Here is a 13,471-nt window from a genome sequence, read left to right as displayed (position 1 = left end):
GTTCGACATCGCAGTCGGCAAATGCCGATGATCACGTTCTCTTGCGCTGGCCGTCGTCAATTTCATATGTTTATGACCTTGTCCATTACCGCCACCTTCGCTGGGTCCGCGTGTAGGAGCAGACGTGGCGGACTTTTAGGTTGACACACCCTCGGCCGCGTCCTTCATTCAACCCCGTGTTGTTGGAAAATCCCGACACACCCGCAAGGAGCGATGATGGCAAAGCTGTAGCTCTAAGATTCTTCAAAGGCATGAACGCCAGCGTATACAAGGCTGACAGCCTCCCCCGGCCATTTATAATCTGTACTTTTACCAATTGTGATTGGTACAGTGAGGAGCACTTGAAAGAACTAATCTCTCATGATATTGACAGGATTCGGATGCGACTGACCAGAGACAACGTTTTCATGAAAGAGGTCTCGAGCTGCCCAGCCATTTGTTGACGGCGTTTTGTTCGTTTGTGACGGTGTGTTTGCATTAGCCATTCATTTCCTAAAGGGTACAACGCCACATGCCGCATGTATTTAAGGGTCTGATAGTATGCGAGCCCTTTCTCTTGACTCTCACCCTCCTGCTACTTCTATTCGCTATGAGCCATCTGCCACCCAAATACCTCTGCAAGCGTGTCATCCACGATTTCGGCCGACGACATGTACCGAATCGACACTACATCCCACCGAACTTCTTCTCTTCGAAGCTCTACAGGGACGTGCTGGATAGTCTCAACGTCTCTCACATACCGAAGGCATCTGCCTCCGACAGCGCGCAGTGGCTCAATATTGTGAATGCCGCCGACAGCTTGCGCGCCATCGCATACCTCATGGAAGCGGGACAGCCTAGCGGCCCCCAGGAAACATCAGAGGCGTGCAAACGCATCGTAGCCGACTCACTTTCTTCTGTATGGGCCTGGTCGCAGTACATGCATCCTTTTCTGCGCAACTGCGACGAGGACGCGTTCGAGGCTGCGACAAAGCTCTACCAGTGGCAATTCCACGATCTCGGCCGAAGCTGGCACTACGACGCCCTCTGCGATGTGATCTCCGCTTTGTGGCAATCTACTGCGGCCGATTCGAAGGACCATCCTGTAAAAACCATGCCGGGCTCGGCTTCGTACATCTATGACCTCTGGTGGTACATGGCGCACGCAACTAGCGATCAGGCCCGTCAAGCAGCGCTAATATCGACTTTGGCCATGTCCGCTTTCGATGATCCCGACCGACATGTGGCCAAGGCGATTGTGGCGAAGGGTAGCTTCGGAGTGGACCCGCTGGTTCGTCGACTATGCGCCCTCCTCGACGCGAACAATGGACAATGCAACACACGCGCGGTCTACCCGTTCGCGTACATCCTCAACAACTGCGCGATATGCGACATGAGCGTGCGACCGCGCATGTATCCTCTTATCTGGCGTGTCTGCTCCATGCTTCGACTCGTCGACTATTCCATGGGAAATCACGATGTTCTCAGCAAGGAGGGCATGTTTCTGATGACGTACTCCGTGGACTGCCTGCATCTCCTGCCACTCCTCAGCTGCACTTTGCGTGGCCCGCGTGATATAATCCGCCTCATACGTCAGGGTATTCTGCAGGTCATTCATCGGTATCTCGACCGCTTCAACGACGCTTGGCAAGAGAAGAGCGTCGCAGCTGAGATAGTGGACGGCATCATCATACCAGCGATCAACATCCCCTCGGTGGCAACTGCCGTGGACGACGTACTTCAGGAAGATGGTCTGGTTCTCGACCCTGGCAGGGTGGATTATGACCCTTTCAATAAATTGCGCGCATCTCTGCAGAAGATGGCAGACATGAAGGCTACATACAAGGCAGGGAGGAAGTCTGCGATGCAGTCATGCCATAACAAAGCCGTGCGTACTGTCTTATGTCGTTCCTCATCCGTTTATTCACCTTTTCTGTCATCTAGTGCGCCAATGAGGTCTACGGGAAGCTCAAGCGATGCCCGTGCCGCTGGGCTTGTTATTGTTCGCTGGCCTGTCAAGCTTCGGACTGGTCATCCCATAGGACGGCCTGTCAGACCAAGAGTAAGTCCTCGGACCATTTCACTATCTCTCCGAATGCTCACAGTCCACAGCTCATGAACCTGACGCATCGGCCTTCCGAATCGACCGCCCCTCCGATATTCGCTTCCTTCAGTTCTACGCGCACCGCCTCCTGGTGGCCCGGGGCGACTCTTCGTCAATGGGCACAGAGTCCTTTGAGGTCGACCTCACCTCGGTGTCGAAAGAGCCAGTGATCACCGTTGTATCCGACTCGGACTCGGCGGGTGAGCGAACGGTGTCTGTCATCGTCGGCACCTGGACAACGAAGACTAGCTTGGTGTTCCCGCTTCCGACGGCCACTTCTCGATAGCTCAACTTGTGGGGATGATGTAGTCGCGCGTGCATGGGTGCGAGGCGTCGCTGGAAACGATGTCAGAAGGAGAGGTCAGCTTCGAACGCACTAGCACGCATCGATTCGTCGCAGTGTCGCCGTAGTTGTAGTTGATGCCTGCGAGCGTGCCGCCGTCGACGGCCTCAGCACCCTCGATGTTCTAGTCCCCATATTGTGAACCGTATTTCTATTGATGATTGTATGCTATTCATCGCCAATTGCTTGCGGACCTGTCTTTTGTTCGAACATGAATGAGTAGCCGAATCAGGCATGTTGGCGCTTTGGCCGATAGCGGAGCCTCGTGTTTGGTCCAGCCATGACTTGCCTGATGGACATGTCGCCGCGTGCATATAAAGCTGTGACAACTTACGCCACATGGACCTCCTTCCCAACCCTCATCTCCTCTGACCATTTGCCACTATGAGCTCGCAAGGCCCACCCAAGTACCTCTGCAGGCGCGTCATTTACGAACTCCGACGACATGGACTAGGCCGCCACCACATCCCCCCGGATTTCTTCTCCTCGAGGCTCTACCGAGACGTGCTGGACAGTCTTGATGTTTCCAAGATCCCCAAGACGAGCGCCTCAGAGCGTGATCAGTGGCTCAACATCGTCAACGCCGCGGACAGCATATCCGCGATCGGCCACCTGATTTGGGCAGGCGCCACCGGCTTCAAGACACCCTCGGCGGCTTGCACACGCATCATGGCGGACTCGATGTCGTCTGTATGGGCTTGGGCACTGTATATGCATCCTTTCGTCCGAAACTGTGACGAAGACGCGCTCGAGGCTGCGACCGAGCTCTACAAGTGGCACTTCTCAGGCCGCAAAGGCTGGCATTACGCCGCCATCTGCGACGCGATCTTCGCCTTTGCCGATCGTACCGACACAGGAACTTCCGCGCTGCTGGCCTTTCCAGGATCGGTATCTTACATGTACGATCTCTGGTGGTACATGATGCACGTCATCGGCGGCGTGGACCCGGCTGATGGGATTGTGGCAACACTGGTCTTGCTATCCTCGGGAGCTCCCAACCAACAAGTCGCAGGCGAGATAGTTGCGAAAGGAAGCCTCGGAGTGGACGCGCTGGTACGCCGATTCTACGCGTTGCTCAACATGAGGGACCCGGATTTCTATGCAGTCCACCCAATCGTCCATCTCATCGCGCGATGTGCCGCCGCTTGCGACGACGCAACAAGACGGAAGCTGCGCCCCCTGCTCTGGGAAATCTGCCCTCTCATCCGCCTCGCAGACCTCCACTCGTCGGAGGCTGAAGCGCAAACGCTAGGCTATCTCGTGACATTCTCTGCCAACTGCTTTTGTCTCTTGTCGTGCATCAGCATCGGCCTGGGCGGCACACGCGACATCATCCGCCTCATACGCCAAGGTCTCCTGCAGGCTATCTTCGACTTCATCAACCGTTACTCCAAGTTTGAATCGTCCATCGCTTCCAACATTCTGAACGACATCATTGCGCCTGCGAGCTGTCTTCCCTCTGTGGCGGCTGTCGTCAACGATGCCATCCAGCGCCATAACTTGCGCCCCTCGGCTGATGATGACAAGTTTGAAGCCTGGCACGCTATGTGCGCAAGCTTGGACAAACTGGCCGCCGCGAAGGACGATTACATGGCAGAGAAGAAGGCGAACCGATTTTGTCACAATAAATCTGTGCGTTCTCACCCATCGGTATCTCCGGTTATTTTTTTCTGATTCACCTCAGTGCATTCCTGAGCTTGTCAAGAAGCTCAAACGATGCCCATGCGGCTATGTCTACTACTGTTCCAAATCGTGTCAGACGCTGGACTGGGAACGCCACAGAGAGATCTGTCAGAACCGAGGCGAGTGCTAGTACTCATACGATGTTGTAATGGGCACGAACTGACCGCCCGAGCGCAGATTATTGTCCTGATCTCCAAGAGTTTCGCATCCATAACCCCTCTGACGTCCGCTTCCTCCGATTCTTGGCTTACCAATATCTGCCCGTTCGGGACATATCACGCGAAACGTCCAACAAGGATACGCATGCAGCATTCCAGGTCGATTTCAGCTCATCAGCTGAACCGAAGGCTACTGTCGTCGAGAGCGGGGAAAATCGCAAGTTGACTGTGATCGTCGGAACATTCAAGGCGAAGACGACGTTGGTGTTCCCGCTTTCGAGTTCCTTCCATTCACACGAGTAGATCGCCGTGAATTTCAGTACAGTATTGCAAGGACGCTCCGCTCACGCAGAGTCGAGCGTCAAGCTTCGAACCGAGCTATGCACGGCGATACAGTAGTTTTTCCTCCTAATACCAGACCTCCAGCGCACGCGAGAGGTCTACTTCTGACCTCGCATGTTGATCTGGCTCCTTTCCTCTGCACTGAGATCGACACTGTTCTGGCGCGCTTTATAAAACTAGGTATACACTCTTATTCCTAGCCTCGACAGTCCTCGATAACAGCATAAACTCGACTTCGAGCCTGCCTGGACGGCAACTCGGCGTCGCTCGGCAATTCCCGTGCCGCCTGAGTCCCGGACTAGACGACATCTATCACCGCCCCCACTTCCTCACGCGTCTCAGACCCGAGTCTTATGCGGGTCTAATCTAGTGATGAATGGGAACGAAGAGCAATCTAATCTTTATCATCCGCTACCACCACAGTCCTCAGCGTCGACGTCTACGATCTCCGACCCTTCTCAGAATGCGAATGCGATGTCGTATGAGCGGCAATGCTCAGTCAAAGGCTGCACGAATATTCTGCCGCCCGACCAGGTCAAGAAGATGTGCGATGCGTGTAGGGAGAAGCACAGAGGATACGCGACGACGAAGCGTGCGCGGCGGAAGCAGGAGAAAGCCGTGCTGAACGGGCTTGTCGGACCATTGGAGGGGGGACAGGATTCTGCCACTTGGGTGCGTTCGCGATGGGATCGTCGTCTTCGGTAAGGCTGAAAGGATGCGATATAGGACCAGACACCAGGGGCATCGACGAGCCAGGTCGAAGCCTCTCATGAGACGCAGGAAGTGCAGACAGCGCAGCTTTCGCAGCCCTCAACCTCCCAGATGTCGCCATGGGGAAACAGTATCGATCCAGCACTATACGCGCAGGGAACTATCGCGTACTCGCTCGGTCCCTCAAACTACCGTCCCCCGCCTCAATCCGAACTCGCTCGTGCACTCACTTACGACGTGCCTCCCGGTCCGTCATATCACCAGAGTCCGCGGTTCTCTGCCACCGTGCAGGGCGTGGCCAGCTCGATCACCGCACAAGTAACTGCCAGTCCGATCGTTGTTCATGCAACAGAGGCAGAGGTGCATCGCAAGACAGCGGAGTCGGCGCAGTTGCAGATCCTTCCATCACAAGCGACGTCGACTGCACCTAGCGGCCCACCGAATATCGCGCCAAACTCTTCGGCCGTGATCCCGCGCTTCTGCTCCGTCAAGGGATGCAAGAACATCTTGCCCGGTGAGCATCCTCTCCTTTCTACTCGTGCACGCATCGCTCGCACTTGTCCCGCACTTGCCCTACTCGTCACTCGCCATTCCCCCACTCGCCATTCGCCCATTCCCCCTCTCGTCACTCGCCTTTCCCCCTCTCGGCACTCACCGTTCCCCCTCTCGGCACTCGCCCTTCCCCTACTCGTCCGCCCCGCCGCACTCCCGCTAACACCCCACGCAGGCGACTACGAGTTCAAGATGTGCGTCCCCTGCCGCGACAAGTACAAGAAGTACGGCGAGACGAAGCGCGCGAAGTGGAAGTCGGAGCGCGAGCAGCTGGAGAGGGAGCTCGCAGCGCTGCGCGCGGCGGAGGATGCAAGAAGACGGGCGGCGGGGATGCCTGTGAGTGATCTCTGCTGTTTTGCAGTCCTTGTCGCCTACTTCTTGCGTAATGCATACTTCACCCTCCTCCCTCTGCAGACGTGCGCTATGGTGTACGGACGATTACTGAAATGACCATCTCGCGCAGGCATTATCAGAGAACGCAGACGAGTTGTACGCTTGGGAGAAGGCAATCGTCGACAGTAGAATTCCGCTCAGTGAGCGCAGGCGGTCGTCTGCGGCTTTGGCCAATCGAAATGTAGAGGTCGTCAGCCCTCAAGTCGGAGGTAATTGCACTCAAGTCGGCGACAACAGTGCACAAGCTGGCGATCACAACGCGCAGGCTAACGGCAGCGGTTCCAATGTCACCCATGATCTGACGACGAGCTCCGTTGATCCTCAGCCTATCGACATGGCGACAACACCAGGTGCTACCATTTTCAGTCCTTCGTCCTCTCCGTACCAGGCGGCGTCGCCCGCCGTGCGGATGTGCACCGTCTCGCACTGTCATCAGGTCCTTCCAAGGGAGTACCAGTATAAGCGGTGAGTGTACAGCCTTCCAATCTGTGCGACCCACTTGTGTCGGAACCAGCATACCAACTTCCAAATGATGTACTGACTACTAATCCCAGCTGCGTACAACACCGCGTTCAGAACCGGCACCATAGCACGCTGAAGCGCGTGCGTGAGCGCGCGGCGAAGGAGGCGGGGCCGGACGCGGATGCGGCGTTGACGCCCGGTGCGGCAGATTCGGCGCTGACGTCGGGCGCGGCGAACATGCCAGACGTGGTGCAGGCGGCGCTGAGGAGGATGGCGGCGGAGGGCGCGATGACGACGGATGACGTGCTGGGGGAGGAGACGGCGAAGGGTGGAGAGGGGGTTATTGACGGTGAAGGGATGGCGGTGGCGACAACTGGAATGACCGGAGCGGCGAGTGAGATGACAGCGGAGGGCGGGGAGGCGACTGCGATGGGCGAAGAAATGAACGTGGATGGTGCGGGCGATGAAAGTATGGATGAGATGCGGGTGGTGGAGGAGCTTATGCGCGCAGCTCCGGAGTCGGTGGGACAGGACGAAACCGCTTATCATCCTGCGACCGAGCATTCGTCGATGCCACCCCCGATGACACAACCAGCCTCGGCGGCGACGTCCACCGACGCCACGACGATGGCTACAGCAGACGCATCTGCGACCCCAACGAAGCAGAGGCCCGAGCGCAAGCGAAAGAAGAAGTCGCACAAGAAGATCGCGGACCAGAAGCGCAGGCAGGTGTGCTCGGGCCCGGGGTGTTATAACCTGATGGACATTGAGCAGAGGTGGCGGATGTGCGACCTCTGTCGCAAGCGGCAGAGGGAGGGCCGCTGGCAGGGGCCGCTTGTGGAAGGCGGGGAATGCGGGGAATCTGATGTGGAGGATGCAGGGGAGCGCGAGCAAGGGGAGGGGACATCGACGGGAGAGCAAGCGGACGCCGATTTTCGTGACGAGGGCTCGATGGACATTGATCCGCCTCAGACCGCCACGCCGGGCGCTTCGACTAGCAACTCGCCTTCAACGTCCGTTCGCTCCAATACCTCGTCCACTCGAGACCGCTTCAGCAAGTTTCCATGGCCCCCGCCAAACGGAGTATACCAGCGAGAACGCGCGAGGCGGAAGCTCAGCGCCAAGGCACGCTTCGAGGCGGATAAGGCCTCAGAGGCGGCTCGCAAGGAAGCAGAAGCTCGCGGGGAGGTGTCGAAGGCGTTTTCTGGCACCTGGCCGACTGGCCCGTCGACGAATGTGTACCCGTATTATTCGAGGGACGCAACGTATCAGCCATCGGTGTATGTTTCGCCATCGTATATGGGGTATACACCGCCCATCGGTGCTCCGTCTTCCTCGACCGCAAGCCGACCAGCCTTTGCCCGAGGTCGCGCGCCAGATTCCGCTCCTCATCCGGCTAGTCCGTCTCAAGCATCGCCTACGGAACCAGACCCTCCTGGTTCGTTGAAGTGGTCTTCCAGCCGAAGCTTTACGCCATCGACCTTCAGTCATCCGACTGTCGAGGCTTCCAAGCAAGGTCCTCCCGCAACGAGCCCCTCTACGGATGCCACTGCTCCTGCAAGTCAGCCTGCTACCCCATCTGCAACCTATACGTTAGCAACATACCCTCCTTATGCTGGCTGGACACCTGTCGCATATACGTACTCGCCTGCGCCTGGCGGTGCTTACTCTCATCATTATGCGAGCCATTCCTCCCAAGCTCCGCCTAGCGCACAACCGACATCATCACCTGGCTATGCTTACCCATCGACGTCTTATTATCCGCCGCCGCATTACCCTTATGCCTATGCCTATGCAACGTACCCTCCGCCGACATCCACTGATGGGACAACGACCGCAGGACAGTGTCCGTCCCCTTATCCGTACGCGTATCCGGCGCCTTGTCCTTATTCATGTTGCGCACCAACCAATGCGGGACATACGCCTACGCCATCCTCCTCTGCCGGCATTGGGATCACTGGTGACCCAATACCTGCCTCTGGACCTGCACCTGAACAATCGTCATCAGCGGGTAACGTCGACGCAGCGAACAAGACAGACACCAGTCAGGAGACGGTTCGGACGTCTCGCAGGTCAGCAGCGTCACGAAAGTTATCATCTTCGAGCAAGCAACTCTCGAGCACGGGCGAGGCGGTGGGCAACACGCAGGATACCGCGTCGACGAGGCTGGCTGTTATTCAAACTCAAGCGTCTACCTCCCAGACATCCCCCGATCCAGCTCATGACGACGGAAGCACAACGTTGTCCAATGGAGAGCATGCAGAGCGCAGTCGATCTCGGAGCGAGTGGAGTTCCGACTATCCGAGGGACTATCCGCAGCCAGGCCAGTATCATCAGCAGTGGCAAAGCCAGCGTCATGATGGTCCTGGCGAATCCAGTTCTCCGCCGTCGGCAACCCTCGCTTGGCTAGCCGGGAAGAGAGGAGCCGCTCGGGACGAACACCGCGACTCGGAGGGGGCAGCGCTGAACGCCCTGGTCCCGCCAGCGCCACCCAGCGCTGTGTATGAGGGTTACGGCAGTCTTTCTGAGAGGGCGGTCATACCTGCACGACGCGAAGGTCGTGATGCAGACAACGAGGTATTTTGTCGTCTGCAGTGCACTTTTTCCTTACTGACATCGGCTTGTGCAGGATATCAGTCCCAAAAGGCGACGGACTTCAGGCGGCTTTGATGATCAGGCTGCGTCTGATGCCCACCCGTCGTCCTCACACGACGTGAAGGAGCTTGATCCGAAGTGCGACGCCGCCCTCGCACCGTCTACAACCGCCAAAGAATGCAGTAACCCCGCTTGTCATCGTCCAGCTCTATCAGGGCTTCTTTGCGAAAGATGTAAGACGAAGTTGAAGAAAAAGAAACTCGAACGGCGGACGAAGCTGCATCTACAGCCCAAACGAGTGGAAGCGTTGCAGAGCTTAAAGGTCGTCAGTGCGAGCGAGAAGGATGGACTATCTGCGTCATGATGTTGTATTATTTTGGTGACAGAAACGCGAATTAGGGAGTCTACAATAATGTAATACCGTATTCAGAGGCTAATGATTACTTTGGATGCTCGTTCGGGACACATTAGACTGAGAAAGCACGAACGAGGCCGAGTGATCCTCTCTCCATGCGTACACTGAAGCCACCCAGGACCTCCGAACCGAAGTATCGCTTGCACTCGTACATGTCGTGCAAAGCCTTGCGCGCATTCACTCTCAGCAAGAGATTCTTGACCTCCTCGTCGCCTCCTGATAACTCGTCGATGCGCTTTATGTCGCTGGCCGCGCCTGTTTGCACGAGGAGATCGACCTTGTCGCGCGCGTGGGGTGACTGCGAGTCTGAGAATATGTTCTGACAGAAGGTCATGGTCGCCTGAAGCTCGCTTTGACTGACGCCGGCGTCGGTGTCAGCAGCACCCTGAATGACTACGTAAAGGGTAAGAAGAAGGCGCATGATGAGCAAGCGTGTGGTACTCACCAGGACGAAGGAACTGGAAGGCACGGTCGAAGTTATCCTCGTCGACCTCGAACATCACCGGTACCTCTTGGGCTTTAATCTGCTTATAGATGCCCAAGACAATGAATAGGAACCTGAGAACAGCGTCAATAAACACTGTAGTCACTCATCCAATCGCATACCTCGTAAAGGCGGTCCCGACCTTGGAATGATGGAATTCCAAGCCCTGCTTCGCCGTACAGTCGCCGCGGATTACGGCTGCAATCGTGCTGGCCGCCGATAGCCCGCCAGTGAGTGCAAGATGGATGCCTGACGAGAAGAAGGGATCGATGAACGCTAAAGGGAATGAAAGTCAATGTCAGCATCGCGGCTAGCGACCAGATCAGGTTCACGTACAGGCCGCGTCGCCCGCGAGACGCCAATTTACACCGCCGTACGCCTTTGAGTTATAGCTGTAGTCGCCCGCCGTACGGACGCCGCCCTTGTCTTCCGCAAAGGTCGCGTCGCCGAGGAGCCGTCGTAGGTTGGGGACAAGCTCAAGCTCGCGCAAGTAGTGGGCATGGAGCGCGTCGTCCGAAGCGCATCCGGCCTTCACCTCATTCTTTTTGCGTCGGTTGCAGTCTTCGGCTTCGACTATCCCCACCGATATAGTGCCGTCGTGCAGGGGGATATACCATGCCCAGCCGCTCTCATCTACCCGGTATGTCAGAACTAGCGCAAGCGTATCGGAAGTCAGGGGAACGCACCTGTCAGGGCCTCGAAGAAAGGCGCGTTGTGGCGATCGGTACCGGGCATGTACATGCCTCCGCCTCGCCAATAGCCCCATTGCGCAATATTTTTCAGGTTCGGATTGAAGGTACGGCTCTTGAGATACTTTGTGGACATGATGCCGTTGCGTCCGGACGCGTCTATGAGCCAGTCGAAGGAAATTACACCGTTGGTCCTGTCCGAGGGACGCGTCCATTGCGCGGCGATGGGATGAGCAGTGTGAGGTCTGTCGCGATCAACGGGAGAGGAGAACATGAGGGCGTCGACGCGAATGCCTTCAAAGACTTTGGCACCGCATGATGCGGCATGGCGAAGTAGGACCTCATCGAACTCTGAACGTATCTGGAAAGATTGATGGGCATACGTCCCGGCATAGAGGGAGATGCTACCTACCACGTTCCACGACCAGTTGTCGGGGTTCGGCTTGCAGAAGTCGGTATCTGTATAGCACGTGAGCAGTGGGTAGACGACGGGGATATGTACACGCACAGCCCTCTCGTTTATTTTGGTGCAACTTAACGGCAGCGCCACGCTGATGAATGCAATCGGGTCAATGCCACTGAATTACTACCGCTGACCACGTACCTTGACAGCAAATCCGCGCTCAGCGACTTTGTCCTCGGCGTCGATGAACCGCAAGAAAGACCTCAGTGAAGGGAGCATACTCTCGCCGATGTGGTACCGGGGAAAATGGTCGCGCTCGAGGACGGTGACCTCAAAGCCCTCTGTAATTCCATCTCAATGCAACGTTGCATGATGACGGGACGCTATACGTACCGCGCGCGAGCACAGCAGCCGCATAAGAGCCTGCGGGGCCGCCTCCGATAACAAGAACCTTTGTCGAAGAGGGCTGGAAAGCTCAATCAGGAGATACCCTTGCACGATGATGGGTCGGGCGCTTACCACAATAGTATCCGTGTCGATAGCCATACCGCGAACGGAGAGGAAGAGATGATGAAGCCGCCAGAGTTCGACGATCCTACCGGCTTTTATACCAAGTCCGCAACATATTGGCCGGGCATCAGTGACATGGGCGCGGAAGCATTCCCGCTAGGCATGAAATTGACACGGGGCCGAGAGCGTTCAACCCCCCGAGCTAGCTTTCTTGGGAAGAGGCCCGAGCGTGAAGGATCAGCACCTGCCCACCCTCGCAGCATGGGCGGTGTCAGGACGCGCATTCCGGGATGGTGTGTAAGACGGTAGGCATCAATTTGAAGCAGAAGACGCGCACCTGCTCCCGGACAGAGCGCAGAACAGGCATGATTTTCTCGCGCTAGAACTTGTGCGGCGTGGGATGCAGGGGATCGACACATAGCCGCCCAAGCCACTCTGCAGTAGAATGTATCGCGTTAGTGTGTCAAGCGCGTAAATGGTATCTTCGCTGCGGCGCCCATTGCTATCCATCGCTGAAATTCTGCAGGCGCTAATCAGACAGGCGCCTATGTCAATTCCATTGGTACGCACCTCTCGTATTCAGACATAGAGTGAACAAGCGCCACCGGCATCATACGCCGATTACGCGACGACATGAGATTGGATCCACGAGATAGCCGGGAATTCAGACCAGACTGTAGCCCGAAGCGCGCCATTGGAGGATGTGTATTGGGCGCGCGCGTCTCAACCGACCGTAGCGTGTACTCTGTCAAGCATACTTCCGCGTATATATTCTCCTACCTTGGAAGGTTAGTGGAAGACAAAGAGTCATGATTTGATCGCTGGGGCAGAGTGATCGATAATTTTCTTGAGGGCCTACAGCAAGTCCTCGGTCTTGCTCTACCGTGTCACTCGTAAGCGACGAGCGCTCCGAGTGCCGCGGTAGTTGCAGATTTGGTGGAGAGGTCCTCCAAGACAGCATTTGCATGCGATGGGGTTTCGCCCGTTACGATGTTCTCTTCATGTTCCGCCTTAATTCAAGGGCCTGAATCACGAGTGAATAAGCACAGTGGTTGGACATAATCTGCGATGAAATTTCTGGCGAATGTACGGAGACTTAGCGTGAGGTACGGTGTTGGCAAAACCTCGATGAGGTCGGGAGATCGCATCCTCCATACCGATGGACCCGACGAGCATAAGATCAGGTTGGCTAACCAAAGGCGATATCTTGAGCGATATACTTACCTCGTCAGATTCCCCGTTTCGGGCACACGTACATAGTCCCGGCCTTACTCAGAGGGCGAAGGCGATGCTACTGTGGCGAGAAATTCCGGTGGCGGAAGCGGATTTGCGGTGCGAGTAGGGCAGCCAGACATGACAATGAGATGAGGGCGCAGTTACAAAGACAGACAGCTGCCTTCATGACTCGGAAACGCTGTTAGCTAGCGCAGACTGTGACGGAAGTACGTGAGGCCTAACTTACGTTGTTCACCTCTTGGATATGTTGGAGAGGCGAGCTTCATGTCCGATAGAATGGGTAGTTAGGTAGAGATGATGGAGAGACTCCAGTGCGTCCTTCACTGATGTCGGCCTAAGATCGTAGCCAAACACCCAACGACGGATGATCGATTCGAGCGTTGCAGGACGGCATCGATGCGCCTGTTCGAGT

At 56.5% G+C, this 13,471-nt stretch overlaps 4 protein-coding genes across 4 annotated transcripts; 3 read left to right on the top strand and 1 right to left on the bottom strand.

Moving 5' to 3' along the window:
• Positions 1–589: 589 nt before the first annotated feature.
• SCHCODRAFT_02589438 (uncharacterized protein) lies at positions 590–2,380 on the top strand (the record flags this gene model as incomplete). Its single annotated transcript, XM_003028357.3, has 3 exons — positions 590–1,867; positions 1,924–2,041; positions 2,092–2,380. 3 exons carry the CDS (start codon positions 590–592, stop codon positions 2,367–2,369), a joined length of 1,674 nt encoding a protein of 557 aa, XP_003028403.1. The 3' UTR covers positions 2,370–2,380.
• Positions 2,381–2,729: 349 nt separating this feature from the next.
• On the top strand, positions 2,730–10,074 carry SCHCODRAFT_02553159 (uncharacterized protein). Its single transcript, XM_050343687.1, has 9 exons — positions 2,730–4,058; positions 4,111–4,228; positions 4,287–4,531; positions 5,033–5,281; positions 5,336–5,834; positions 6,048–6,208; positions 6,336–6,730; positions 6,820–9,304; positions 9,357–10,074. Exons 1-9 carry the CDS (start codon positions 2,811–2,813, stop codon positions 9,684–9,686), a joined length of 5,730 nt encoding a protein of 1,909 aa, XP_050198229.1. The 5' UTR covers positions 2,730–2,810; the 3' UTR covers positions 9,687–10,074.
• SCHCODRAFT_02671785 (FAD/NAD(P)-binding domain-containing protein) lies at positions 9,790–11,859 on the bottom strand (the record flags this gene model as incomplete). The annotated part of the gene is made up of 10 exons (XM_003028059.2): positions 9,790–10,130; positions 10,183–10,295; positions 10,344–10,497; positions 10,558–10,854; positions 10,908–11,271; positions 11,323–11,369; positions 11,419–11,461; positions 11,515–11,654; positions 11,707–11,779; positions 11,833–11,859. 10 exons carry the CDS (start codon positions 11,857–11,859, stop codon positions 9,790–9,792), a joined length of 1,599 nt encoding a protein of 532 aa, XP_003028105.2.
• SCHCODRAFT_02073219 (uncharacterized protein) lies at positions 11,833–12,343 on the top strand. Its single transcript, XM_050341689.1, has 2 exons — positions 11,833–12,108; positions 12,161–12,343. The coding sequence occupies exons 1-2, from the start codon at positions 11,881–11,883 to the stop codon at positions 12,242–12,244; spliced, it is 312 nt and encodes a 103-aa protein (XP_050198228.1). The 5' UTR covers positions 11,833–11,880; the 3' UTR covers positions 12,245–12,343.
• Positions 12,344–13,471: the final 1,128 nt, after the last annotated feature.

Source organism: Schizophyllum commune, assembly GCF_000143185.2.
Source record: "Schizophyllum commune H4-8 unplaced genomic scaffold SCHCOscaffold_11, whole genome shotgun sequence".
Taxonomy (NCBI): Eukaryota; Fungi; Basidiomycota; class Agaricomycetes; order Agaricales; family Schizophyllaceae; genus Schizophyllum; species Schizophyllum commune.
The sequence above is the reverse complement of the archived record's forward strand: the minus strand, read 5'-3'. Positions and strand labels throughout refer to the sequence as shown.

Coding starts and splice junctions, on each gene's coding strand:
- SCHCODRAFT_02553159 (XM_050343687.1), top strand. CDS start 2,811: ATGAGCTCGCAAGGCCCACCCAAGTACCTCTGCAGGCGCGTCATTTAC. Junction 4,059..4,110: donor GATTTTGTCACAATAAATCT/GTGCGTTCTCAC, acceptor GATTCACCTCAG/TGCATTCCTGAGCTTGTCAA. Junction 6,731..6,819: donor AGGGAGTACCAGTATAAGCG/GTGAGTGTACAG, acceptor TACTAATCCCAG/CTGCGTACAACACCGCGTTC.
- SCHCODRAFT_02073219 (XM_050341689.1), top strand. CDS start 11,881: ATGATGAAGCCGCCAGAGTTCGACGATCCTACCGGCTTTTATACCAAG. Junction 12,109..12,160: donor GCGGTGTCAGGACGCGCATT/CCGGGATGGTGT, acceptor GAAGACGCGCAC/CTGCTCCCGGACAGAGCGCA.